The sequence below is a fragment of the Athene cunicularia genome (assembly GCF_003259725.1).
Source record: "Athene cunicularia isolate RWA chromosome Z unlocalized genomic scaffold, athCun1 chrZ_part1, whole genome shotgun sequence".
Taxonomy (NCBI): Eukaryota; Metazoa; Chordata; class Aves; order Strigiformes; family Strigidae; genus Athene; species Athene cunicularia.
In genome coordinates, this window is record NW_020799142.1 from 25,719,272 (window position 1) to 25,747,154 (window position 27,883).

Sequence of the window (27,883 nt, forward strand, 5' to 3'; positions counted from 1 at the left end):
TATCTGGCATTTCTTTGTTTTGGACCTAATTCCAAGCTGATTGGGTCCACGTGGGTTCACTTCAGCAACTAATGTTTTTCTGGTAGACCTGCAGCTAGACAACACCAGTCAAGCCAGTAAATGACTTGTCAAGCACAGAGAAGAAAAAGACTTCCCATGAAAAATGTATCAGCCTCCATTTTGCGTGCTGTTACTTTTAGTGGAGAAAAGCATTTGCTGGCATCACTACATCTGTGAAGTTTAAGGGTTGTATATTGCTTACAGAGGTGTCTTTTTATTGTGAAAGGGCCCGAAACAGACAGAGGGGGAGGGGAGGTGGTGATCACCGACTGCCATCATGCCAATTATCAGGTGACTGTTGGGAGCCATGTCTTGTACCCACTGGCTCACAACCGTAGAAATCCTTGCTTCTGCTGGCACAGAAACGTAGAAACCAGATTTAATGTGTGAGCTTGTGAGTCACCCAGTGGAAGAGGCTTGGCCTGTCACCCTGGAGTTGTCACCCTGATGTTTCTCCTTTTTTTTCAAGAATGGTCCCAAAGAAAAGAAATGTCACTGCCCTACAAATCTGTGAAGCAAAACTTCCTCTTCAGAGGTTTTGCTTTCATTTCCTCCATAACTTGTCACATTTAAAGAATGAATTTGATAGAGTGCTGCACTTGTTGGGTGATGGAAGCTTTTGCATCTCCTCCATTTGGGGAATAATGGAAAGAGTTTAGTTAATTCGGACTCCAGTTGAAAGAACCAGATGTTCTTCAGTTGTGTTTTTCTGGTTCCAATGCAGAGTACTGGACTATAAGCCCCCCCTGCAGAAAAACGTGGCGGGATTGCTCATGTAGCATTATCAGATTAAATAAGAGTGGTTTGGAGAAATCAGCTGTAATACAATATCTTCACATCCAGCACTGGCTGTGGTCTCCAACTTTTGTTGATGTCTGGTTTGCTACTTGCAATGGGGTGAAGAAGGGCAAGGAAGAAAATGCAAAAGACTTCCACATGCAGCATGTGGAAGTTGAGGGTGTCTGTGAGAGGGTGGGTGGTTTTGTTGAAAAATGTTTCAAAATTGAACGAGAAACATTCCTGAAACACGGAGGGTATTTGTGTCTTCAAACTCCACCCCCCACAAGGGAATAAGCTGTTGCTGCTGCCAAGCTTTGAGAGAAAACGTTGGTTGCTATTGTGTGGGTTTATTGCATCCACAATGGTCATCCTCAGAAACTTCCTCCTTTGATGAAACAGATGACTTGACCTAGGCTTCACTCCAGGCACATGAAAATAATTCCAAATAAGGATCTACAGCCTGACAAACTGCTGTGCTTAAGAGAAGGATAAACTGACCATGTTTAGCAGCAACTTAAAGGAGGCTTTTTGACTTCATCACCTCTTGCAGCTGCCAAAGTGATACACATCTCTGTATCTCTAGCTGTGATTTAGAAGGAGATAAACCACAATAAATTATATTTGCTGTTTCTGAAGATGCTGACAGAGAGGGTTTATCTTCCTCAGTTTGCCAAATACCAGTGGGTAACAAGAGGGAGTCTTGGGCAAGAGGATTTTAGGGACCGGGTGAGGGGAGAGAAAGATGCACAGCAGGCACTGTGAGTACTGCTTTTTTTGCAAAATTCACATAACTCAAATGTACCTCCCCACAGGTTTGTTCACAGGGTTGATGTTCTCACATTACCTGAATTATAGCAAATAAATGGAAAACCTTTTGGATGACAGTTGTAATTTCAGGAAACTAGCATCTCAGCAATTGGTGAATAGTTGCTATCAATAATGGCACTACCAGATGTGACAACTGACAGGTTTTGTCACCACATAGTCACAAAGATGATAAAAGGAGGTGTTATTCTGAGTTTGGTTCCAATAAGCAGTAAAAATACTAAAAAGACCGACTTGTAAAAGCACTATTGTCCAGCGAATAGCTATCTGCAGTTTAAAGGCAAGGTAAAGTAAAGGGTTTCTAATTACTGAAACAACAACAAAAATCCCCATGGGTATTGAAAATCAAGTAAAGATAAATAAGAACTGGTTAAAGTTCATATGGGTTAATCTTGCCAAGGGAGCAGAGAAAATATAAAGGTTCTCCGAGGCATACAGAGAGCAGAGAGCGCTACGTACTTTGTCATGGCAGATCTTAAAGCTAGTGTTTTGGTCTCAGAGTGAAATCATTACTGGGCTGGAAGAAGCCTTTGACATGTTTTGCGGTGAGTGCTGCAGGCCTGCTGTCATCCTGAGTGCCTGAGGGAGAGATGAGTATCTCCAAATAAAAGCTTCAGTCTCCAGGCACTCTGAATCTTATCTGATACTCCTTGAACTTTCAGTCTGTTTACATTATTTATCACATAGCTCTATATTGTACTGAAATAACTATACTATGCTATGTACTCTATTTATCACATAGCTCTATAGTGCACTGAAATAATTATACTATGCTATACTTCCAGACTTCTGTTTGGCACTTGTAGACTGCCAGAAATTACCGTTGCTCTTTCCTAATGCACAACTGCTTTAATTTTCTGTGTATTTTGCAACGCACAAAATGTGCTGAGAAATCAACAGAAACATCTTAGAATCTTGCTTTTGCTGTGTTAAACAGGATTGTGAGTATGGAGGTCTCCAGGTCAAACTGACAGGTGCCACCAGGGTCTGGATTAGAGGGGCACACTTCACCTTCCTGCTCTTCTGTCTATATTTGACTTGGGACACATTTAGGAGTGAGGAATTTGCTAAGGTGGTTGCAGTGCTGTGGTTCTGGCTTGCTCTCTCCTTGTAGCTCATCATGTTTCTTGAGATTTTGAGGTTGCTGATAGGACACCTGAGGATTTCTTTGGCATTCTGGTCTAAGAGGGCAGCAGGTATGTTCCTGAGGACTCTGCTGAGTCTAAAGCCTGTTTCGTGGTCACGAGTGACTGAGGGACAGGCTTCAAAGGGATCCTGGGGTCCTTTCAGGAGGAAGGTGGTCAAGGACGGGCAGACAGAAAAAATCCCTCAAAAGAAGAACTTGACCTCAGAGGGACTGCCCATAGATAAAGAAATGGTCTGAAACAGAAAACGAGGAAACAGAAAATGCTGCACTAGAATCACTAAAAGTTCAGAGTGCTCGAACTCCTCTGATCCCCAGGGAAGGATCACTTCCACACTACCCTTCTGATAACACTGAAATGTGGAACTGAAGGCTTGGCAGCAATGATCTATTAATCTGTGAAGGTGAAGGTTGTGTGTCTGGAGAATAACATGCAAAATATGTAACATATCCAAGTGACTTCCAACTTCTTAGGCTGACTGGAACAGCATGCAAAGCTTTATAAGAAGACTTGAAGGAAAGAATAACAAAAGAAAGGATGGAAATTGAGACAAAAGCCAACATGGGTTTGCCAAAGTTAGAATGTGCAGGACCAACTGGCTCTGATAAATGATTTCCCAGCTCTAACCTGTCAAAGGCGTGTATTTCTGTAAGCTGGCTCCATTGCTCCTGAGATGGCTTGGGAGCAGTGGTCGCTTGTAGGGCTAAACGCATGACAGTGAGAGGCATTCAGTGTCATTCACAAACCAGCTGAATCTTACCACAGGGTGCAGCTGGGCAAACCTAATTCTAGGGACAAATCTGACAGCTCAAAACTAGTTGGACTCAGAAAAAAGTTGAACCCAACATCAGATGGGAACTTTCAGTGAAATTGGAAGAGACTGGGGTTAGTGAAAGGACTATGAGGTGACATGATGGAAATGGGCTGAGAAATATGAAAAGCGCACAAAGGCAGGGACTGATAATGAGAAAGTATTCTTAAAGCTAGAGAAATGTGATGCTAGAAAGGCTTCACATTAGGGCAGATGCACAGAAATGAGGCACATATGACTGGAAATGGAGAGCTCTGCTTACAAGATGAACAAAGGTTAGTGGAGACGGCAATGTTATCCAAGCATCAAGAGATACTAAAGAGACCTCACCATGATAAACAACACTGTGGTGCAAGAACAAGTATTTCTAGATTGGCCATAAACCGCAGGCAGCAACTGAGAAGACAGTTTTAAGTATCGGAGAACTGAGGTCTTGAAAAAAATTCTCAGGTGTCCATACTCCTGGTTTAAAAGAATAGTTTGGGGAATTATCCTGCAAACCTCAGGGTGAGCTCAGACCCACAGTGTATGTTCCCCCAAGCCCTAGGTAATACCACCAGCCTCATTAGCTGTACTGCACATGTTCACAGGCCTATGTCCAGAGTTTTCTCTAGAAGGGAGGAAATGAGAGCCTAAGAGCAGAAAAGAAGGAAGATGACGTGTCTGGAGGAAATCCCACAAGCAGCCTGACCTCTTCTGCTGCCTCCTCCCTCCCTGCTTGCTGCCCAGAAACAGGGAAACTGAATCCCATGCCTGAAGTGGCAGCTGTCTTCTCAGTCTGTCCTAATCACTTCCCAAACCCTCCCATTCTCCAGCTTGCCTTCTTGTCTCCATTCATCAATTTGCTAATCTCTTCCAGGAAGACTGATAAACCTCCCTCCTCACATCTGCCCTTGGGTCTCTGCTCTCTCCCATCACATACTCAAGGCCCTTCCCGTAAGGCCCTTTTATCTCCATCACGTGCTCATAAGCACATGTCATCGCTTTGAGTCCTGCTAACTCACTCCCACAACTTATTTTTCTCATGGTGTCACAGCCTAGAGTTGGCCACAGCTCCAGAAGGGAATTTCCCACAGATCAAAAGGTCTGTTATGTCCAAAAACCGGGCTTTCTCTCTGTTCTTAGAAAATTCTCTCTTATTTTCAAATAAAGGCTAGAAATAAAAGGATTGTTAACAGCTCTCTACCATCCACAAAATCTCAGTAGGGTGGCTTTTTTCTCGCGTTTGGCTGAGTAATGCTGACTTCCCAAGTTGCAGCAACCTCTTTAACTTCCCCTTTTGGTTTCCTACAAAAGGTTTCCCTGTCACCTGGGAGGTCTGGCAGTGCTCTGCTCCCTGCTCCTCCCAGCAGCCTGCCTGTATCTTCTGCTGGCAGCGGGGAAGTATTTTTTGAACTCCTCACTATTGCTCTTAAGATTAGGAGCAAAACGTTACCTGAAAAAGGCTTTTTCCTGGAAGCTTGTCCACACGATGAATGCTGGATACTGTTCTGGTCCTTATATTCCTGATCCTCGCAGCTCAGAAATGATCCATATAAATGGAAAGAGTTCAAAGAAGGACAAAGATTAGAGATTTCGCGTAGATGAACAAATTGGGACACTGCAGCCTCAAAGAGCAATGGTTAGAGTGGGATATGATAGAGGTCTACAGCATCTCCATTGTCCAGGAAGGGGTGGATAGGACCAGCACTTTAGCATCTTTCTGGACAAAAGAATGGAGGGCATAAAATGAACTTAGTTGGAACTAGGTTCAAAACAAAAAAAGATAGGTCTTCATGCAACACCTTGTAAATCCGTGGAACTGCTTTTCAGGGGCTCAAGGAGGCTTAGAAGATTACTAAAGAGATATGGCATCAGGAAAACTGACCCCTCACTTAAAAATTACCAGCACCATAGAGTGCATCAGAAGAAAGCATTATTACTTTAACTTGTTCTTATTCTTCTCCAGATAGCTGCTTGTAACCACTCTTGGAGGCAAGATTTGCATGAGATGGACTCTTGGACTAAACCACTTTGCTCTTCCTTGTGCTGGGGTCTGTTGGTGGTTTAGGTAGTGGGGAAGGGGGCTACAGTGGTGGCCCCCGTGAGAATCTTCTCAAAGCTCCCCCAGCTCCAGCTCGGACCTAACTCTGGCCAAGGCCGAGCCAATTAGCGATACTGGTTGCACCTCTGTGGTAAAGTATTTAAGAAGCGAAACCTCAGAGGGGATTGGGACTTGTGAGGAAGTGTCAGAAGAAGGACACCTCTGCGAACACCGAGGTCATTGGAAGAAAGGGGGGGAGGTGTGCTGGAGCAGAGACCCCTCCTGTACCCCACAGTGAGATGGCCAGGGTCACCCTGTCCAGGGTAGAGCAGAGGCCGACCTGTGGCCTGTGGAGGAACCCGCACCGGAGCAGGCGGCTGCGCTTAGAGGAGACCAGGACTCTGAGGGGAGGAGCAGCCTCCACTGCTGCAGTTCAGCACTGGGAGAACAGCAATACGGAGGTGACTCACACCAGAGCAGCAGAGGAAAGGCAGCATCCTGTGGGGAGGACTCATGACAGAGAAAACTCACGGAGGACTGTCTGTCATGAGAGGGGAGACACGTGGAGCAGGCGAGGAGTGTGAGGAGCGTCTCATCCCGCCTCCTCCAGAGGAGGAAGAAACGGTGAACTGGCTGCACTCCCCATCCCCTACCCTCCTGTGGGACAGGAGGTAGAGATCAGGAGCAAAGCTGAGCCTGGGGAGAAGGGAAGGGTGAGGGGAGGTATTTTTACCACGTGGTAATGCTTCTCACTGTCCCACTCTGTTAAGTGTTGCTGTTGGTGTTTGAATTAGTGATGCTTTTTTTCTTCCCCTACAGAGCCTGTCTTTTGCCCATGACCATAAAGGGTGAGACACCCCGCCCTGTCCTTATCTCAATTCCTGAGCCTTTTGATTCCTTTTCTCCTTCCCAGCGCTGAGGGGGAAGGGGTGACTGAATGGCTGTGTGGTGCTCAGTTGCCCTCTGAGCTCAAACCACAACATTCCCACAGACTGCACAGAAAGCCCCTGGACGAGAATAGTCAGACCATCAGCAGAATTCACCTGTCTGCCTCCAGCATGCCAGCTCATCTCTCACCTCTCTCCTGCCCACCTTAAATGAGTGTTGCTCCACTCCTCCTGGATGGGACAGCAGGCAACTCGCCACTCCCTGCTGCTTGTCATCTTCGCCAGGATGCTTTTGGAACAGTCTTTTCCAACTCAGGATAGCCATCCCCACCCCAGGTACACCAGCACATATATATATATATATATATATATATATATATATATGTATTCTATTTTTCATTTAATACATTTATTATTATATATGTATATATATTTGATATACACAGCATATATCCTATGTCCCGCTGTCATTTCGAGGAGTGTTCAGATAGAGTGAAGAGAGCCATGTGCACAGCACACTATTGTTGCCACAGGTGCAAGAAAAAGTGTTTGTAGTTTGAGTCTGCAAGATGTTAGGCAGGAAAGAAAATCTGAAAGTGTTACAATGACTGTAAACCCAAGAAATGAGGCAAGATGGGCAGATGGTTTTAGACAAACATGTTACAAAGCAACATTTATGGAAAGTGATTCTATGATTAAAAAGTTCACACACTTGGCTTGCAGGAGAAGCACTAGACTGGTGGATAAACAACATATTCAGGAGCCTTGCCTGGCTCTGTTAACAACAGCCAGACCTTTTGCCCTGCACAGGCCTATTCCCCAAGGTTAGACAGTGCTTTTCCTTTGAACAGCTCTTCATTGGTTTCTCTCCACTGCAGCCCTTGCTGAAGCAATGACAAGCGAGCATACTGTTGAGTGGAAAACCTGTGTACCATCTAACTTGGTACTGAAGTGGGGCTTTTAAGTCGTGCTTTAAAAAACACATCACATGGGATATGCCATCAAACTCAGTCGCTTCCTCACGCGGAAGCCAGAAACACAACTACAGCTACAAGCTGGACTGTGAGTTAGCCGAGTTATTCGCATCACTGAGTATATGTTACCTAAGGAAAACATGGCAACTCAGATCACAAAATTTCAGAGACCCCATTATCATGAAATAGGAGTCTCTTGAGTTTCAGTTTGTCTGCTGGAAATTGGCAGCATCCCCAAAAAATGAGGAGGGGGAGTAGTTTATTTGACATCAAAAAGATTTATTCTTTCATCTCTTGTCAATACCATCTACAGAGTATTAATGCTCATATCAGACTGAAAACTATGAATCAAGTTTGGTATAGAATTGTTTTTCTTCACATTATATGTAAAGTATCTTACTGCCTTCCTGAGTCTTTCCATTTAGCACCTTCAGGAGGCTGCCTGAGTACAAAGGAAGCTTGACTTAAAGGCCAGATAGGAGAAAAAAAGGAAGTAAGCTATTCTCTATGCTCTTTTGTGATGTCTCAGTGTATTATCAGAAGCCCAGAAGTTCAGGCAAAGATGTCAAAGATGGAGGCACCACGGAGGAGGGGGGAATTGTCTGACTCACACCCCTTGCTGGGCATCTACAGCACCAAAGAAATATCTATGTACTAAATGAGAGTAATTTGCAAAGATGCAGTAGCTATTCTGCCTTACGTGATTTAGCAAACCCAATCAGTTACACTTCAACAGACAACTCCAAATGCTGCTAAAAGGGTTTATTAAAGACTGTACTAACAGTTCTCATAACAATGGCACGTACAATGATTCAAAATCATGACAAATAGCGTGGAGTTTTGAAGAGCATTACTATAATACACCATGGACAAGAACAAAGCAGATGTGCCGTCTCAGAACTCTAAGAGCAGGCCCATGAAATACAGGAGTCGTATCACAGAGCTGTACAAGTGACAGAGAAAATAGAAAAAAGAAAGAGTAATTCAATATGCAGTCCTTGAATTTATTGACAGTATTACAGTACTTTATGGGCAAGGACTGGCTTGTTCCAGCTGCACTTTCCAGAGCACAAGGGCATTTGGAAAGAGCGAAAAAATCCCCAAAACAATAAATACCCTCCAACTAACATACCTCAGGTGCAATCTCTACTCCAGACCTTCCTGCTTAAAAATTTACAGTCAGAATTTCTGACCTCCCTGCAATCACTTTGCTCAGGACAGTGTTTTGTTTTGCAAGAAAACAAAACCAGGATGCTTCTTTAAGACAGTGCAAAAATATTTTCAATGGTATCGTTAAATCACAGATTAATGACAATCAGCGTGGATCAACTGCAGCACGGCCAACGGTGACTTCAAGAGCAGAACCAAATGGACCTGCTGCCCCCTGACCAGCACTCCAGACTGAATGCTTGCAGAGGGGAGATGTGATGCTCCCTCCCAAGCAAGCTATCATCTCGGGGTTCATAGTGAGGAATGGTCTCGGCTACTCCAGGGTAACAAAATGCTACAGAAAGCCTGCAAGTATTAAATTATTCAACCCTATGTCAAGAAACGAACAAAAGAATATATATAGCAGCCATGCTATTTGTCACGGCTCTAAGATTGTTCCCTTCTTTACCGTGTCAGTCACAGTAGCCAAAGTGTGATTTGCGGAGTTCAGCAGCTTACAGCACCCCCATGGTGATGCAGGATTCCCAACAGCACGTGGGGATTTATATTCTCCGAGGCACACCACCTAATTATAATGGCAGGGCAGTTGCAGTCTGGTCCTGGTGTGTTGCCTTTGCAGCTTTTGGCTATGAAATCTTAGGCCTCTCTGCACTTGTCCCACTGGTCTCACCCATGCTCAGAGCAGCACATCCATGGTCGTACATTCATTTTGTGTGCCTCTTCAGAGCAATTTGCAACTTCTTTTTCAAGCAGACATTGAGGAGTCTGCGTATCTCATCGGGACATTGGTATAATCTGTGTCAGAACATCCCCTGGTACTCCACAGTACATGAATTCAATGAGAAATAACTGTGCTTTGCCAAACCCCCAAATCATTCTTCTTCTCCCAATTTCTACACAGTTGTGTGTTTGTGTCATAGTGTGATTATGTAGAACCTTTTTAACATCTGCCAACTTGAGAGGATAAAATCACAGTGCTGCATATCAACAAAACCCAGCATAATTTATATACACAAAGCAGAATTTGCATCTTAAATAAGAAGAGATTGTCTCATTCTCTATGGTGTCTTACCCAGCTACTAAAAAATAAATAATTCACATCAGATTGATGGATTTGTTTCCTGTACAGCACACGTGCGCTACTGGAGCTGACAAAGACAACAGGAAAAAAGCTTTTGTAATTAATAAAAGAGAATTGTTGAACACTTCCACATATTGGCACAAGGCAGAAGAGAAAAGGGAACATTACACAGCTGAGCTCAGGTGCCTTCCTCCGTGGAACGGGACTCAGATTTCAACTTTACAAATTCTCTGGCAACTTCATCATTGGCTCTCTGAGAGAGAATCCTCAGGACTGTAAGTCCAGTCTCATCCATGTGAATCCTGCGCCCGAGGGGGCACCAGCAAGCACAGCTTCCTTTGTCTGCTATGTCCCTGAGCTGCATCACTGCTATCCCCAGTACCCGGTCCTCCCGAGCAAAGCAGTAATCCTTCACACAGACTTGGAGCTCGTAGGCATCAGGGCCATCTTCATTCCCCAGTATGCTGAAAAACACACACAAGTTTACTTACAGTTCCTCAGAACATACAAATTCTATGCAAAATAAAGGTGTCAGCAGTTGACTGGAGTGCTCTTGATGAGCCACAGAACAATCCTTTCTATAGAAAAGCCTGGTCAGAGAGGGAGAAGTTAAACCTATGGCATTTGGGCACTTCATTGATTTGCAGCTGATAAAGACAACCTGGCTACTTAAAAAACAAACAACCCATATCAAGTTGCCTTTGCATCTGTGTGTGTGTTAACCTGCAAAATGAAAGGAGCTGGGAACATTAAAGCCATGCTAATAGGTTTTCAACAGATGACTTTAAACATTTCTGCTTCGTTAAGGGTTGCTTCATTTCAATAATTAATATTTTAATTAGATGAAGTCTTTGTTAAAGATTCAGAAACTTCCATTAAAGCAAAAGCTAATAAAAATACATCCCCAGCCTTTCTGATGTTTCTAAAATTAAAATAATTTAAAAAAAAAAAAAAAAGTGGGACAAAATCTCTTCATTTAGAGGAAGCCTGCTTTTCCTCATATCAAAGAAAAATTATACGGACAGTGCCTCTCCCCTAAGATGTTTGCATCTGGTTTGCTGGTCATCTCTTCTCCTCTCATTCTTACTGTGCAGCTGGGTGAGCACTAGTCTGTAGCTCCCTTTGTTGAGCCTTCCAAGAAGGTAGATGCCTTTGTAACAATAAAAGCCAAATAAGAAAAGATCAATACTCGGTGTTGAGAAAGACTGCAATTTTAGCAGTGCAACTTAACCAGTTCCAAGGGCTGTATCCCTGGAAACAAGTTCAGAAAGCATGTCCCACAGGTCAAGTTTGGATAAAAACAAAAATTAAGATTAAAAGAACTAAAAATATGTAATGAACTTTTAGCCTCAACTCTACCAATAAAAGATACCAAGTTTATTAGAACGATGGAGCACAGTAAAATATGTTCACAGGACACAGAACATGTATCAGAACGTGTCAAAGGTCACTGCTGGTATAGAACAAGTCCTCAGCATCCCACCCACAACAAACACTCCTATCATGTAGCTTTTCCTGTATGACACCAAAGACTGGGCCAAGCTACTAGTTCACGTACTCTTCTGGGCCCTGAGCAGGCTGTTGGTGGACACTGGAAAACCCTATCTGTCCTCTGCATCTGCACTTGTCAGAGCCACAGGCTATTTTTCATACTTACAAGTGAAAGGTCTCATTGTATTTGGGAGCCCAGTTGTTGCTCTTTGACTTAGTTGTGAACTTCCTCTTCTTGTCACTCTGGTGGGGCCCAATCATGGTGATTTCAACAAATGGACGGAACATGCCAGATGTCTGCCACTTTAGTTCATTGGCTGCCACAACTGGAAAAGAGAGTCACAACTTGTTTTACAGTAAATACTCATTTGTTCCGATTGCTTTGGACACCATTCTGCTCTGCTTTTAATTTATTGTTTCAGAGGACGAAGTCCAACCCAAAATACACTAGTGTCCTGACACACGTGGGAAGGATGTTTTGTAATATAAAGATATGCTTTTTTGTTCTCATTTGAGTTCTGTGAAGGAGATTTAATACTTGGGACAGCACTCAGCTTTCATTGCATTCATAGTCAAGAAATTAGTTTAAAAAAAAAAGGCATTCCTGCAGCTCTGGGCAGGCTGCCCTGCCAGTTCAGTGCTTACGTCTACCTTACGTGTAGGATGAGAAAAAAAAAAGGGACATTCTGGGCACTGATATTAAGGTCTTTGTTGAAAAGGAAAATGAGACTGCAGGTAAGACAAACATAGCCTACAAGCTGTGGGTGGTTCCAGAACCCAGAATTATTAGCTCTTTAATTCTCATTCCCTCTCAGGTCACTGCGGGGAACAAACTGAAGCACAGGAAATAGCTCTGAAAATCAGTTTTTGCACTGCAGTATAGATTTAGCCAGAAGAGAGGCCTGAAGAGCTGGTTATATAAATCTTTAGAGGAAATTAAAGTAGTTAAATATGCTGTATTCAAGGAAAGGAGACGAAGGAGGAAGAGATGGATGGGATGAATCACTGCTTTGGTTATTTTTCAGAGCAGCTCTTCAGGGATCAACATGGCCTTCAAGACAGGGGAGAGGAGCCTCTCAACTCTTACTGGGTCTGCAATCTCTCAGTTTACATTGAGCAATTTTGCAACATCACCCTGTCATGTTACCCTGTTCTCTGCAGCACAGGCTAAACTGTGGTGCCTGGTGAAAGCCATCATCTGATTTTTGTTTACTTCATATATTGTTGCCAATAAATAACAGAACTGTACATTGCCATGTCACTGACTGGACAAGTTCATTTGCTTTTTCTCTACATGTTCCTGACAGGAAACAGAGAAAACAATTCTGGATTCATATCCCACGAGCTAACACAGAAATATAATGACTGCCAACGGGAGATTTGCCTTGATATAGTCACAGAGCCTGAGCAATAAGATGTTTCACCATACCTTTCACTGTGACTTTATGTTCTCCAGTTCCTGGGTGGGTATACAGGTCAATCTGTATGGACACTTCACCCACAGGATCATCCACACCAGAGCCTGTTGGAAGAAAATTGAGACCCCCCACGCACACATGAATTAGTTTATTGGCACCCGTCTTTGGTTTATGGCCTCAGCAAGACAGTATAGTGTTTCCACAGTACACCCTCCATAGCCAGCTCTTCAGTCAACACCGATAATGTTAACGTTAAGGCAAGGTAACATCAGGCTTGCATGCCCAATACACAAACATTAACATTTTTTGCACTCCACTACAAAGATCGCATCCTGTTGAGAATACTAGTAAGATTTTTTTAAAAATCTAAAAGACGTAAAGCTTGGTAATGGACCCTCACAAAGAGCAAGGATTTATCAGAGGTTCCTGCCAAGCTATTGTGTGTACATGCAGGCATTCCAGTGGCAGGCATCAGCATTCCTGTCCACTCAGGGAAGAAGGGAGGACAAAAAACCCCAACCAAACAAAAAACCACACCAGAGAGGAAGTTTAGGAAAAAAAACAGACAAAGACGTTAGTGATTTGAACAGAGCCATAGTGCAGTCTCACCCTCCAAGAACCTTTTTCCATGTTGTACATCAGATAAAAGTTGTCATCCTGACTGCCTATCTGCTTCCCTTCAGAGGATAATGAGAACCCCTTCACCATTGTGTACAAAAAATGGTGAGAGAGAAACACTCACAACTTGCATATTTCATCAGTCAGCCAGAGAGAAAACAAGATGGAGCTTCACAGAGGAAAGGAAAGCATGTTGTAACAGAGGGAGAAGATCTCATGAACCTCACAATTTATGTTATGATGTTTTCAACTTCTTAACTTTTAAATATAATTATCATGCAATATGTAGAAATTACATTTTTCTGCATAAGAAAGTCAAGATGTCATGTACATTACAGAAGAAGACTGCTTTGCAAAATGAAAATGAAGTCTTTGATAAGATAGTGAGATTGATTTTACCTTCTCTTTAAAATAACTGTCTGACCTCAGGCTGACAATTAGCAATGCTGTTGTAATTGGGATACCTATGGGGTAATTGAGTACCTGTAAACAGCAGTGTTATTTTGTCAGTTTTGAGGCTAAGACACATTACTAAATGAAAGAATTGGTGTGTTTGAAATTCAAGATAAGGAGCTTGAAGGATATCATTAAACAAACATTTTGATTAGATAGATTTAACAAGTCAACTCTCAGAAGAACAGTCTGCAGGCAGCAAAACCACTCATTTAAAAACCAAGAGGTTGAGAGCTAATCTGTGCAATTCTCTGAAGAGAATTACATGGCACAGAACAGTAGGCAGTGAAAATCACATTAATATACAAGCATCTGAGCAAACAAAACAGAACTTCAAGTTATTATCTTAAGATAGGTTCTTATTCTTGACCCGAGTACAATAAACAGCCTCTAGGCTGTAACATTTGTACATGATCTTGAATGTACTGTTTTCTCTCCGCTTAGAAGGGCAGTGTTCTTCTTTCTGTATACAAGAACAGAGCTTTAAAATTGGTAGGCTTAATTATTGACCCAACCCATCTGATGTTCTGGGTCTGTCACTCATGCTGTTGGCATTTTCCATGGGAACAGCAAGATTGCCAAGAGTATATAACAACTTTATCAGGCAACATCTGCAGAAACATCAGCTGGCAAACACCCAGGTCTCCATTTTAGTGATCTTTAGCATAATTAATAGGTTACAAAGGAGACAGCAGAATCATGCCATTACCTTTGCAGGAGACAAAATTCAGGCTTTTTTTTTTTTTTTTTCCTACCTTCATTCTTGTCTTTTCATACAAAAATATTGTTGTTTTAACTGAAATGTTTGGAGACAAAAAAAACCCACTTTGTAGATGGCCAGTGAAAAATATCCTGAGCGTGTGTAACTGCGTGCATACACATGCTTGCCCATTTAGTGATGAGCAGATTTAAATTGACATTAAGTCTCACTGGTATTGCAATACTGGAAGGTGAAACTGCAGAACTGAGCTCATGCAATGGGTTACAAAAAGACTCTGGAGAGTAAAAAATAAATTGAGAGATGAAACACAACTTTAGGGCTCTCCTGAGCACCCAGACTTTTAGCTATACCCCTTCAAGCCAGACGGTTCAAGCTCGGCCATAACCTTGAGTGCATAACAGACATTACCATGTGTTACAGTAGCCCGTCTCGGCAGACCACATGCATGCAAGTCTAGGACTTGAAACAGCAATACACAGCCCATGGTATAGGGTAAGGAAACAAGTCCATAGCATCTATCAAAAACCAGTCCATTTTTGAGACAGCTTTCATAGCCCACGAATAAATCTCAAGCCTGAGGACAGGCTCTCAGGCAAAGTACATATTTCTAAGCCGCACAACCTGTGGCTCTGTCTATAGGATGCAAGCATTCGGTGAAAATTCATTTCTACAGGAAGCTACAGGGAACAGGTCTCTGGATAAGATTTCTGAGCATGGGCAAGATGACTTCAAAAGCAAGGCAGTGGGCTAATGTTGTTATGGTAACAACATTAGTCTTGAACATACCCTTATCAGGAAGAACGTCCTCATTAGCGGTAAACCTAATACCTTTCCCATCATGCACTGAGACATGAATTCAAAAGGCAAGAAGTAAGCAGGATAAAGAGAGAAGAGTATGAATTACAATCCAGTTAGTGGTGTCACTTAAACAAATACAAAGACAAATATTCTAGCTCTTGATAGACAAAATATCCTTGTAGATCTTCTGCACCAACATGCGCTTTGGAGAGCAAGGCTGTCTGTAAGTTATTGTCTGGGTTAAACCAAAACCAGAATTTGTGCTGGCATAACTAAACTGCAAGCCCTGATCCAACTATGCAGAGCAAACATTTAACAGCACGGTGCTACAGAAGTGTGCTCTGTAAGAAAATGAGGGCAATAGGTACCTCACAAACTGGAAGATGCAACCATTAAGCAGTGAAGTAAAGAGAGGCGAAGAATCAGATTTTAAATAGTTCTGCGTGTAGCCATTTCCACCCATAGGCTTGCAGGAAGCTTGACTTATGCAAATGGAAACATCAGCCAGAGAGCTCTGCTAAGCAGATGTCAGCTGTAAATACTAGTTCCCCTTCGTCCCTCCAACACACGTGCAGATTTGCAAACCAATCTACCCGCTGGGGTTACCAAGAAGTGTATGCAAGCAATATCCTTTTCTATCCCTAATCCCAGGAGCCAGTCATGCCTTTCTCAGAGATATTCCATCACTGATCCTACAGATATTAGGTGACACACCTGAAGTCTTTTGTTCCCTAAACAGGGTCCAAAACTCTCAAGCCTACTAATGTAGAAGATAATGATTTGGACCAGCTCAGTGGCCTACCATGCCCAGTACATGTCTCCTGAAGTGGCTCAGACAAGCCACAAAGAAATGTCATCAGTCAGCTATGAGATATAATTGATGACCTTGTAACAAGTGTTATGTCCTAAAGCTAAAGCTTCATTCTTTCTAAGCTTCTTAAAAAAAATAAAAATACCCCCCACTGCTGTGGCAACCCTCTATATTGATGCTGCTCTTAGATTATGTTCAATTATCTTTGTGTATCTGCTGAACATTTGCCCTCAGTGGAGTTTTCCAGTCAAATCGTGCACTGCATGAAGCTGCTTCCTCATATCAGCTTTGAATTTGCCACTTTGCAACTTCAACAGAGCATCTTCCTCTAATTTTAAACACTTCTGACTGTAGAACAGCAGGGCTGCAAACATCCTTATACCTTAGCTCATCATGTCAACATAAGAGGATCCACATAAAAAACTAGCTTCAATTCATGGTCCAGATATATAATGGGAAACATTTGTCACAGAATAGAAAAGATTGAAAACACACTGTGCACACAAATTCCCTGCAAAAACGTGTTTTGTGTAACTCTAATGGCAACAGCCAAGTTCCTGGAGTCGCTCGTGGATATAGCAGTCTTTGACCTGTCTGGCCACTGGATGTCATCGTTGCTCTTCTGGGACACAGCTATGGGACCATTCTCTCAAATGCAAGCACTGACTCTTTAATTAACTTCAGTGTTTTAATGCAGTATGTTTCAACTTAAGCAAGAATATATTATGCTGCTAAAGGCAGGGATGATTCAGTCCCCCAGAACTACAGTCAACTTTTCACTTTAAAAACAAGACTTGTTTTGGTCAGGAATTCTCAGTACTTTCTCCACAAGTTGGAGAATGCCAGTATCAAGCAGTCTCATTTGCACACAAGGGAAAAAGCATGTTGGCTAGGGACTGCTTTTCCCCTTGATTTCAGCTGTTGGTGTGACAGTATGCTGACAGAGTTAGTACAGTCTGTGAGGGCTTCCAGCTCTCATAAACATGTCAAGATTAAAGGAAAAAGGCCCCCAAGTGAAAAGATGTCAGAAAGACACTCCCATGGACTTACATGTCTTCTGCTGCTGAGATATAGAAGCCCAATGCCAAGGATTGTATGTAAACAGCCTGAAAACTTAAAACATCTGTTTCAGTTTTGACCTAACCTATAATAGCATCTGTCCCCTCCTGAGATTAGTGAGATTTATAGTCGGCCAGTGAAGGTCCCCAACTAGAGACCAAATTATTCTATACAACAATCTGGAGATGTTTAATGAAAGCAATGAAAGATAGAGACAATTAAGTGTTTACCCCTTCCAAATCAATGAAACCACTATCATGCCTTCCCAGAGAGCTACCAAAGAACTCCAGTGATCCATCCCAGCAGCTCACTGATGTGTTGTGGTGACTCGTAATCATCTAGCAAGCACATACCCTGTATTGGCTGCAGACAAAACAGTGCTTTCATTGCTCTCCTAAGAGACTTTTCCTTTACAGGAAGCATGCAGCTCCTTGACTCATCACTTTGCTGTCAATCAGCCTTAGTCAGGACTACACAGGCTGCTGGCAGCTGGCCTGTGACACAGGCACTGACTAGTTTATGTGGCAGTATCTTGCTGAAATAGTCTCTCACACCACTGTGTAAGTCTCAGTACAGTAACTTCAAATTTCAATTAAGTCACCCACCCACATTAATTCATGAAACGTGACTGGTAAATGAGGATTCCAGAAAAAAAAAAAAAGATCACAAACACCCCAGGCCTTATGTTTCACATATTTCTACTCTCTCAAAATGTAGTTGTTGAGTGGGAAATAACCCTCTTTCCCTACTTCCCAGTTTCAAAAGCTTTGAACTGTCATGTTTCCAGAAACATAACTGCCAAAAGCACAAACTGGCAGTACAAGACAGTGCAATTAAGAAGAGAGCAGATAGCTCTATTCAACTTTGCCAACATCACAAAAGAGCCTTACCCTGAGCTGTCTGAGTCTGGACAAAGGTTTTGATGAGAGTGTCTGTGGTCTGAGTGTAGAGAGAGAGAGCATATCGAAGTGATTGCAGATCTGGACTCTTCTCCAAGAAAGTTTTCTTCAAACCGTTCCCACCAGCATGGAAATATTGCTAAGAGTAAAAAGAAACAGAAAAAATACTGAGAAAGAATTGCAACCAGCAACCAACATTTACACGCTATTTTGTGTGTGTGGATGGGAGAGAGCTGGAAAAACAGCTTCTGTACTGGAAATCTAGCTCTTAGACTAAGTGATACCAACTGCTCATGGCTTTCCTCTTCCAAAGCATTTAAGTATAAACATGCTGGCTCCCAGCACATGCTGGTCACCTGAGCCTAGTCAGGTTTACATAAACATGGCGGTATCACTCACTTAGTGCCTTTATTGCTGTAACAGCAGTGACATTCCCAAATACTATTTGGGAATGCAGCAAGGGATTGACAGAGACAGAAATGGAATCACTTACTTTGATCGTATCCAGTGCCAGATCTAAAACAGCACACTGCTTTGGAGTGAGACTCCTAGTTTCTTCTCTCACCATATGATCCTGCAAACAACCATTGTATTTGACATGAATATGCTGTCAAGAAACTAAAGGAAAAGGAGTTCCCAGTATCATCACTGTCTCTGGATTCATGATGTGGTGGCTACATGGCCACAGTATTAATTCAGCTGTTTAAGGAATGCTTAATGGAGTCTCCCAGAATTGTTTATTACAGATTAACTTGAACACAAACCCACTTTCTCTGTCTCTTGCAGGCACAAAAGCGAGAGGAAAGGAACTGGACAGAAATAAGTGACAATTTAAAATCAGTTTGTTTCTCAGAAAACACAAACAACAGTCTGCTTGCTACTCTTGTCATTCTAGAGCAGCCACAACAAAACTCTCAAAACACCACCTAAATCAAGGAATTCTGAGAACCAGATATTGGGGAAAGTTGTTATATGTCACTTGTGAATTTTTGTAATTCTTCTATCTACAAAGGTCACTAATTCATCATATTGTTGGTGTAGAGGAAGAAAAACAACAAACAAGCAACATGTTCTAGAAAATACCTTTGCCGAAAGAAGACCCACCATTTCTAATAACAAGGGGCAGGGAATTGCTTGGGAGGAGATTTCCTTCCCTGTGGTGGGAGTGTATCCCTCTTAGACTCCTACCTGACTACAAGGATGTGCTATCCTTTGGTATTTCACTAAGCTCTTGCTCTCTGATGCTTAGGCTAGGTCTCAGGGGAAAATGGCATGTTTTAGGGAGTCAAAGCTTTGCACAAATCCAAATTCCAACTGAGCTGCTGGAGGGTCAGGCCAGCTGACTGCTGCCTGGGTGCTGAAGCATTCATGAAAAAGATGAGGGCAAATCTGGCAAAGGCTACTTATCCCTACTTTAAAGATGTCATAGCCTCTGATACAAGACACTTCCCAGGAGTCACGTCTACTAAATTGTCCTCGAGTAAAGCATGCCTAGTGTGTGGCATCATGTGTGCATTTCACACTGATAAACCTGCTGGCTATCTTGCAGCCTGGTGATTCTTCACATGGCCTGGTACTCTTCCGATCCATTATCCACCATGATCCACCTCCTGCCTGATGGAGATGGGGCTCACACAGTCTAGGCACAGTGCTAGGTATTTGCCACGCTTCTCACAGACATCTAGCTAGCACCTTGGCACAGTTGCTGCATTAAACTGTACAGGAGATGCCTCTCAAGTCAGCAGTATCTCAGACAACTCTGCACTGTGCTTTCTTGAGTACTAGAGACGTACCTTAACTTGCCTCTTTCACCCATACGGGATCCTTCTGGTCTGGGGACCTATGTGCAGTGGCACAGTGCTCTGTAAGCTGCAACGTATCTTCTGTTGCAACGAGCTGTTCTTAGAGGAGCAATAGCTCTCCTCCCTCTTCTTCATGAACTGGGAGTAATTCAATTGAAGATGATGTGGCTTCACACTTCAGTACACAGAGGGTAAAACATTCTTTTCTCTTTCTGACAGTCAGATTAAGTGCACAATCAGCCAGAGCCCACATTCATGGGAGAGGCCAATTTATTCAGGGTAGCTGTGTCCCCAAGGCAGAGTGACTTTCATGTCTGTTGAAATGACTTTCTAGGTCTGCCTGCCAGATTCCTTACACAGTGGCAGAAACCAGGTGGTCAGGGTTTTTTCTCTTAAACACCTAAAGAGCTCATTCAGCCCTGCTCTAAGCAGTCACCCCACGGTGCCCATGATGTCAATGCACAGCAACACATCACTGCTTTCTAGTAGTTTCCCAGTGCCACTTTGTCCAACATATTATGTAAATGTAATTCAGTAACTGGACTGGTAATGCTTGCACCTACACACAGAGGAGCCCACGACTGTCATTTCCCTGCATACCTGCCCTCTGCAAATCCCACACTGTTCCTACAAAGGACTGCACTTCCCAGACTGCCAGCCAGGAGCAAGCCACAAATATTTACATCAAATAATTATGCAACTCCAAGCAGAAGTTGTTAAAAAAATTTTAAGAATTCCTGGTCTCTGGCTCATCCTTGTATTCTCCACAAGTACTCTCAGAACCTCAGTGGTCAGAGCTCTGCTGGTTGCCCTGAGGGCAGCACAAGGGAGAGAAAGGATGCTGCTCTCTGCTTCCACTACTGGCTAATAGGCAAACCGAGCAGAAAGAGTTTGATAACAAAAGGGAAGCAGATTATGTGGCACCAAGGTGCCAGGTTTATGGTTGGTTTTCCGAGCATTTTAAAATACACTGTGAAATCGATTTGTCATCAGGACAGGAGCCTGTCAGGTCTGTCAGTCTCAGTTTTCAGCTGAGTTATCTGATTAACTAGGGCTTTGTTCCCCCTGTTCTATTTAAGACAAATAAAGCTTAAAATCCATCTTGTTATTTTCCCAGGCTTTTAGTGGAACTGCAAAATACGCAGGAGAGGGGAGCTCTGAAGAGCCGTTTACTCAGGCCTTCCCTATTAACTTGTATGTGCTTGCAAAAACAAAAGGACAAAAAAAAAAAATCCATAATGCTTACACAGACAATTTACACTCTTGTAACACTTCTACTCTTCTGGAAAGTTTTGGATTCAACATCTCTCTGAACTAAAGGTCTCCAGAATTCAGGTGGTAAAGTGCTTTTACACTTGCTCTCTTGCCACATATAAAATCCTGTGTACCTGTACTGCTGTAGTCCTGTATGTGATCTGCAAATAAAGGCTTGAACACACACTGGGGCTTGCCTGATTTGCATGATTATGTGCATTTCTAAAAATGGAGTCCAGAGTTACCAAGTGAAGCTTTACAGTAACTGAAGACAGGCTGCTGCTGAGGAATGCCCTTCCTCTGACCAGTGTAAATGGAAAACAGCAAAGCTTCCAATTCATTCTTGGCAAGTGGCACCTTATATATACTAACAAATTCCAGTAATGAGAAAATACGGAAGAAGTCAAAGACAACAGTAAATGTCACTGGCTATGCCTAAGAATGCAGTCAAACCACAGGAACTCATGGTCGTCTGTGCACAAACTTCTCCTTGTGACCTGGGAGGAGAAATGGAGCAAACTCAGAGCTCTCCCCCTCTGACACCAGGAGTGCATGTAGAAGGTAGGGATGTCTCCTCTTTCTCCAAATGCTGGGTTCTTTCTGATGTTTTTTAACGGGGAAGAGGATACTCACAGAAACAGGGAGTCACATTTGGAGGCTGTGGTCCAGCTCCCGTTCTCCCAGGTTGGCTACAAAGCTCCTCTCTCCCCATTTCTCCCATGGAAACAACACAGAGCACTGTAAGTGCAGGAAGCAGCGGAGGCAGTGCAATCCTCGGGAGCCACCACTTCACCAGGGACAACAGCCTGGCTGTGGGAGTGCACGCAACTGTCCCCCAGCACATGTGACAGATATTCCCTTGGGGAACCACACTTGAAGGTTTATGTTATGTCATTGCTTAACTGCTATGTAACAGCCTCAAAATGCAGCCGGAGAAAAGTGCGTGCATCTCATGACCTACCTGCACGTCCAGATCACTTACTAGGGTTGCTAATAAGCACTACCTTAAGTGAATTGTGCACTGTCCTCACTCACAAACACGTGTATGTAAAATGCGCCTGCTGGGCAAGGGAAACAGTCATATAAGGACAGCTGTAACAAGTGTGCAAGACAAAAAAAAAGATTATGGGAAAAGACAAACGCATTTTGAAATTGCACTAATCACTTAGGAGAATGCCCTTTGCTGTGGGAAGATTTCCCTGATCACGCTCTGAGACAGGATTCACATTCAGCTCCATCTTCCTTGCAGCACAGTTTGTGCACTGTGACACTTCAGATTTAGACCGCTTGCACAATACCTGTTTTGTAGCACAAGTCAAACCACAACATAGTGCAATTCTGAACGTTGTAAGGCATCACTATTTTCATACCATTCCTGTCGTGACCAGTGAATTAATGCTTGATTGGCTTATGATGAGGTGGTGTGCACTTAGTAATGCTCATGTCATGCACTGTCAAAACACATCAACATAGCCTTCATGCTAAATGCCAGCCTGCCTGTAAAGAGAGCCCACGCAGAAGGAATTTACAGACACAGGCTCTCTTCCATAAGCAACAGTTATTTTTGCAACAGTTCATCTAATTAATCAATAGCTAGCACAATCATCTTTCTGACTGATACTCTCATCATTATTATATCTCCATTATGCCTTACATAAGAGACTCCCTTTTATACATGGGGATACAGAGGAACTGGCCAGATATTGAGAAGTGTATTTTTTAAAATTTTAAATCGATATACCAAACTGATTGCTGTATTTACAGAAGAAACTACTTTGATGATTAAACCCACAATAAAATTTAACAGTTAAACAGAATACTATTGTTAGCAGAATGCATTTAAAAGCACATTTAATGCATTTAAAAGCATTTCTTTACAATTGCACTGAGCAGAAAAAAACTACTGGAAGCACAAGACATGCTATGTGCTACTACACTTCCATGCTTACACAATGGACATTAACACAAGCCATGCAGAACAATACCTTCAACTTTGACAAGTGTCCCAGTTCCTTAGCAGCACTGAAAATCAACTGTGTGCCCTATGATTCCAAGAAGTTAGAGAAGAAAGGAAGGGGGGAAAAAAAGATTACAAACAAGCTTTGCATGTTTTTCCTTTGAGCAAGTCAGTTCACAGCTATAACTTTATATAACCACTCCAAGGCCAGTCACAAAAAGATGACTCCTTGCCAGTTCATTACCTAGAATAAAACCTGGCATTTCCGTGGATACTACATCAAGAGCTATTTCAGAGCACAATATTCTGCTAACTGGTTCACTCTTGCTTACAGCAGCCACCCATTTAAACAGGATGCACCTTCAAGTGGATTGCATGGGCTGGGAGTGAAGGCAGTGTATTGGCTTCGTCTCCAAGTGCTCCTTTAGATTTCAAGTCTAAATACACATGAAGACAGCATAAGACTGGCCAAAGCGAAAGACCACACAATTGATGACAGCCTCTCTATAGAAGTAGAGCCCAATCAGTGGGGTGGGGGTAAGCACACATCAGATCAGAAACAAAACTGGATCTGAGCAGGTTTTGGGCAAACAAAGTCCAGTGAGTACTACAGCATCACCTTTACATATCAAAAGCTTGGCCAATGGCAGTTCTTCCTCCACTGTGGCTTACTGATGCTGTATCATCAGTGAAGAAACAAAAACGGAAGACAAATCCCAGTGATGGGAAATCTTGCTTCAAGTCACTTACACTCTAGCATAATGGATTTTTACATATTTTCTCTGCAATGGTTTCAACAGAGATATTTTTCCTTTTCCCCAACACAGCACTCTTCTGTTGTGTATTACTGTTTTTGCCTGGGGAGTGAAGTCCAAAACTTAATGAGAAAGCCAAAAGCAACCAAGACAATTCTCTAGTCTCTTCTCCCAGAGGTGCTTTATGGGGTGTGCTGGAATTTATTTTCTTCTACTTTGCTTTTTTTCATCCATCTGATCTTGCCTTTTTCTTTACAAAAAAGTCACAACTGCCTATTACTCCGCTCAGAATAAAATCCCAGCCTACTGTAATTCTGGCTATGAATCACATATCTTTCATACCATGAAACCTTGCTCCCCATTTCAGCCCTTCCAGGCTACTCAAATTTGGGCTTTAGGACCAAGACAAAGCTACAGGTGACCCATCTTCCCTAATTAAACCTCCCCTCCATTATCTCTCTCAGGAAAGCCCTGGGTATGTGAGGAGCACTGCCCTCTCAAAGATGAACTTTGGCTCTCCTCACTTGTAATTGGTCACTAGGAGCTAGCAGTAAATGTCACCACAGGTATCAGTTGAGAAGTGCCTGGGGGATGTCCCTGCTGAATGCCTGAAATAAACTTCCAGGGACAGACACTGGTGGGTGTCACTTTCCAGTAGGGTCTTTTTGCTCAGGGAAATACTTGGGATAAGATGAAGTTAATTTTATTTGAGGACTGCTGGAGGAGCACATTTCCCCAAAGTTCTCCAGTAAATCCAGTTCTCCTTTCCACCACCCTCCTTCCTCCTTCTTTACTACCCTTACTCAACAGTCTTTCACTCTCCCACTTAACCACAACTGCCATGACCACTCATCCCTCCAAAATGCCTCAAACTGTAACAAAGCAAGATGTAAAGCCAGAAATATTGTATTTCCCTTTGCCCCTGCCTACGCCACTCAGTTTGTTTTCTTTGCTGCCTTCTTTTTGTATTTGTTGCCTTTTAAGTCAGCAGTCTGTGGTGCAGGAACTACCCCATACATTCCCTTGCAGAGGAGACTCTGGGAACTGTGTGCTACTGCAAAGATCATTGCTGAAATATTTTTTTTTTCCTAGGATTAAAGTTAACATCAGCCTCACAGATGGGTTCCCCTCAGCAAAAGTGTCTTTATACCTGCTGCTAGAGGTAGCAGGTACCCTTTTACAGAAGAAAAGCAGGCAAACAGTTTACAGCTGTAACACTAGAAAGACCTGTTCTAGGGACAATGGACACCCTCTCTGCACAGCAGCAGTCCAGAAGTGAATTTTTAGATGACATACTTTTTCTTTAGTTCTGCCAGCTTCAGAAATTTCTTCAAGCTGAAAGACTCTGTGACCTGAAATCACAATCTCTTTATTTGCTCTGTCCATAATGATCACCTAACCCTCACTGTTCCTCAGCCTTTTATGTTTGCTGAATACAGTTCAATACAAAATGAACATTATTGACTTTGTAGCTAAACAGACTCTCTTGATAATTGATTAAATTCACAACTCTTGAGGGGGAAAAAGTGCAGGCAAAGATAATGCATACATAAAGGAAAGCTTCTGAAATGAGACTGGGCTTCACTTGATGTCAGTATCCAATGGGTAGCGTTAAGGACTACAGCTCTCTAAACTGAAAGAGTACAAAATTCTCTGTATTTCCAGTGAGTGAGGCTGAACATGACTGCACACCAGGAGCAACACAGTTATTTCACTGTGGGCCACACCAAATAATCCACCAGGGGACATGGCTTCAGCCAGCACTCTGGCACCCAAAAGTGCCTGCTGTTCTATACAATTGGTCATGAAGTTTGTTTGACTTATGGGTCATAAAACTTAAAAGTTTTCATGCATGTTGAGCAAACAGAAAAGAAAAAAAAAATTATAACCTCAATTTAAAAAAAGTTAAGCCAGGAGTCTCAAAGCACACTAACATTGACATTCCTTCATCCAGTATTTTCAACTTTCATTGGATACTTTTGTTTTTAATATACATTTCAACAACACCACTAACTAGCCTAGGCATATAGTTTCCCTGCTGCAGGCTTCTAAGAAGGACGGTTTGGTAACGCTAAACAGTACCCAGTGACTTGATACACTTCAAGGAACAAAGCTGCTCAGATAACTACTCCTCAGCTCCTGCTCACTAAGAAAATCCTCATCAGTCTGTGCCAGTCTCTGTCAATGTGTCTACAGAGAGAAGTTATTTTACTGTTACACTGAGTTTGTCATCAAGACCGGTAACATCTAATCAAAATCTGGACAGGTCCTTCCTCTGCCAAATGGCATTCTTGTAAGCAAGATACTACACCACCTCAAAGATGTTATTTATTCATGGAAAACACAACAAAACTCTACAGACATCACTTATTCCAGGTGCACCTCTAGGGAATGAAAACAACTGAACTTAAACACCAGGTAGTTTTGAGAAAAGCTGCCCACAATGGAATTGATTAAAATGCCAAGAATAGAAGATGAGGTAAAATTCAGTACTTAGTATGAATTGTTTCTGCCTAGTTGTGTGGCAAATATAGCTGGAAAGAGGACAGACCTTAGTGCTGGTTTTCCTGGTTCTTCCTAAACTTTTTGGAAACATGAAAGACATCTACAGTCCACAACACAAAGATTTTACATTCCTTGTTAATGGTCTGACTGTTTTATGCCACTCAGAGCATTCAGAAAAGGATCATCAGCTGACTCAAGTCTAACTGCTAGAATCCAAAAGCACTGCATTGATTTATATTCCAAGAGGTTCAAACTCTCACAGCTTAACTGTCCTACTGTTCAGTTGACAAAGTTAGGCAAAAAAGGTCTACTGAAAGTCTTTTGAATTTCAGTCCTTTTTTTTGAAAACATATTATTACTCAGGCTTATTTTTCTGCGACATACCAGTGCAAAGAAGTTTCATCTGGTATTGTATGTTCCTTTCCCAGATTTTTTAAATTCCTGCATTCAACAACAGTGAGATCTGATCTTTTATTAGCAGCATTTAAGTTCATTTTAAAAACACTTCATTATCAGGCAATGTTTTCTACCAATCATTAAAAATTAAAACTGTTTTTTAGCAGTCGTGGTGTATGAAACACTGAGAAAATACACTTAAAAGTAAGAATGAAAAAGGGAAAATAATTGCCTGTCAGTACAGAGATCTGGGCACATGTGCAGTTCACAGACCATCATTTCATTCAAGGCTAAGAAAGCTTTTTCTCCTCATCACAGAGGCAGCCTTGGAGGCTAGCACAAGGGAGAGGATTCATTTAAACCAACACAAGTTAAGAAAGGTTACAGAAAACCTCTTAAAGCCACACTCTGCTCCACCACAGAATAGGACTGGAGTAGTGTTGTCTGCAGACAAGCCTGAAGAACAGCCAGTCTGGAAGTCACGTTAAAATCTGTCTGCATCTTAACGAAAATTTTATTCTTATCCTGGACCACATTCTCATATAGTGAAGAGAAGTCTGACAAGTAGAAAAAGCACAGTGAGCACAAATGGAGCCTCACATGAATGTCTGCAGCATACCGTGCAAAATAAAGGACAGGCTCCAGATGCATCATCTGTGTGTAAATTAAGCAACTATTCACTGACCTGACTAGTCACTGATGGCATGCTATAGTTTTGTCCTAAGCACCAAGGGAGAATGAAATGTATAACTAATCCGTTAATATCCCTAAGCATTGTGCACTGAACCCCAAATAAAGATTCCCAGCGATCTGTGTTTGCATAGCCACTCATCCAAGACAGAGAGTCCTTAATTAAATGTGGATCTTTACTTAAAACTAGTGAGGTGTGAACTACTTGGTGAGTTACTGGAGATGTGTTGCTGCTGATCTCACAACCCACAGGCAGTCAGTGCTCAGAGAGGTAGAAGCCACTCATCTGAAAGTCATTAAGGCACCCACAGGTTGTCTGGCAGCACCTGACTGCTTTCTTACCTGAGACCCACCCTACACAAAATCTTCCAGAAGCAGCAGAGAATGGAAGGAGCTCAGATTCTCTTTCCTGTGTAATACAGGCTGAGCTCATTTAAGTGGAATAGATGGGTCTGGGGAGTAACAGGCACTAAAGGCCTGTGCAGTGGCAGGGTCATGCA

The 27,883-nt window shown here is 42.5% G+C and overlaps 1 protein-coding gene across 12 annotated transcripts in view; it reads right to left on the reverse strand.

Moving 5' to 3' along the window:
- Window positions 1-6,999: 6,999 nt before the first annotated feature.
- UNC13B (unc-13 homolog B) overlaps window positions 7,000-27,883 on the reverse strand; it is a 214,126-nt gene continuing 193,242 nt past the window's right edge. For 8 of the 12 annotated variants that reach the window (XM_026865696.1, XM_026865703.1, XM_026865695.1 and 5 more), the window contains 7 exons: window positions 23,066-23,122; window positions 18,518-18,598; window positions 18,016-18,163; window positions 15,244-15,300; window positions 12,677-12,769; window positions 11,414-11,573; window positions 7,000-10,220 (listed from right to left, as the gene is read on the reverse strand). In XM_026865696.1, the coding sequence (XP_026721497.1) occupies window positions 9,935-10,220; window positions 11,414-11,573; window positions 12,677-12,769; window positions 15,244-15,300; window positions 18,016-18,163; window positions 18,518-18,598; window positions 23,066-23,122 (882 nt within the window). In that variant the 3' untranslated portion in view covers window positions 7,000-9,934. The remainder of the gene's footprint in view (window positions 10,221-11,413; window positions 11,574-12,676; window positions 12,770-15,243; window positions 15,301-18,015; window positions 18,164-18,517; window positions 18,599-23,065; window positions 23,123-27,883) is intronic. The other 4 variants (XM_026865705.1, XM_026865704.1, XM_026865698.1 and 1 more) reach the window with 2 other exon arrangements.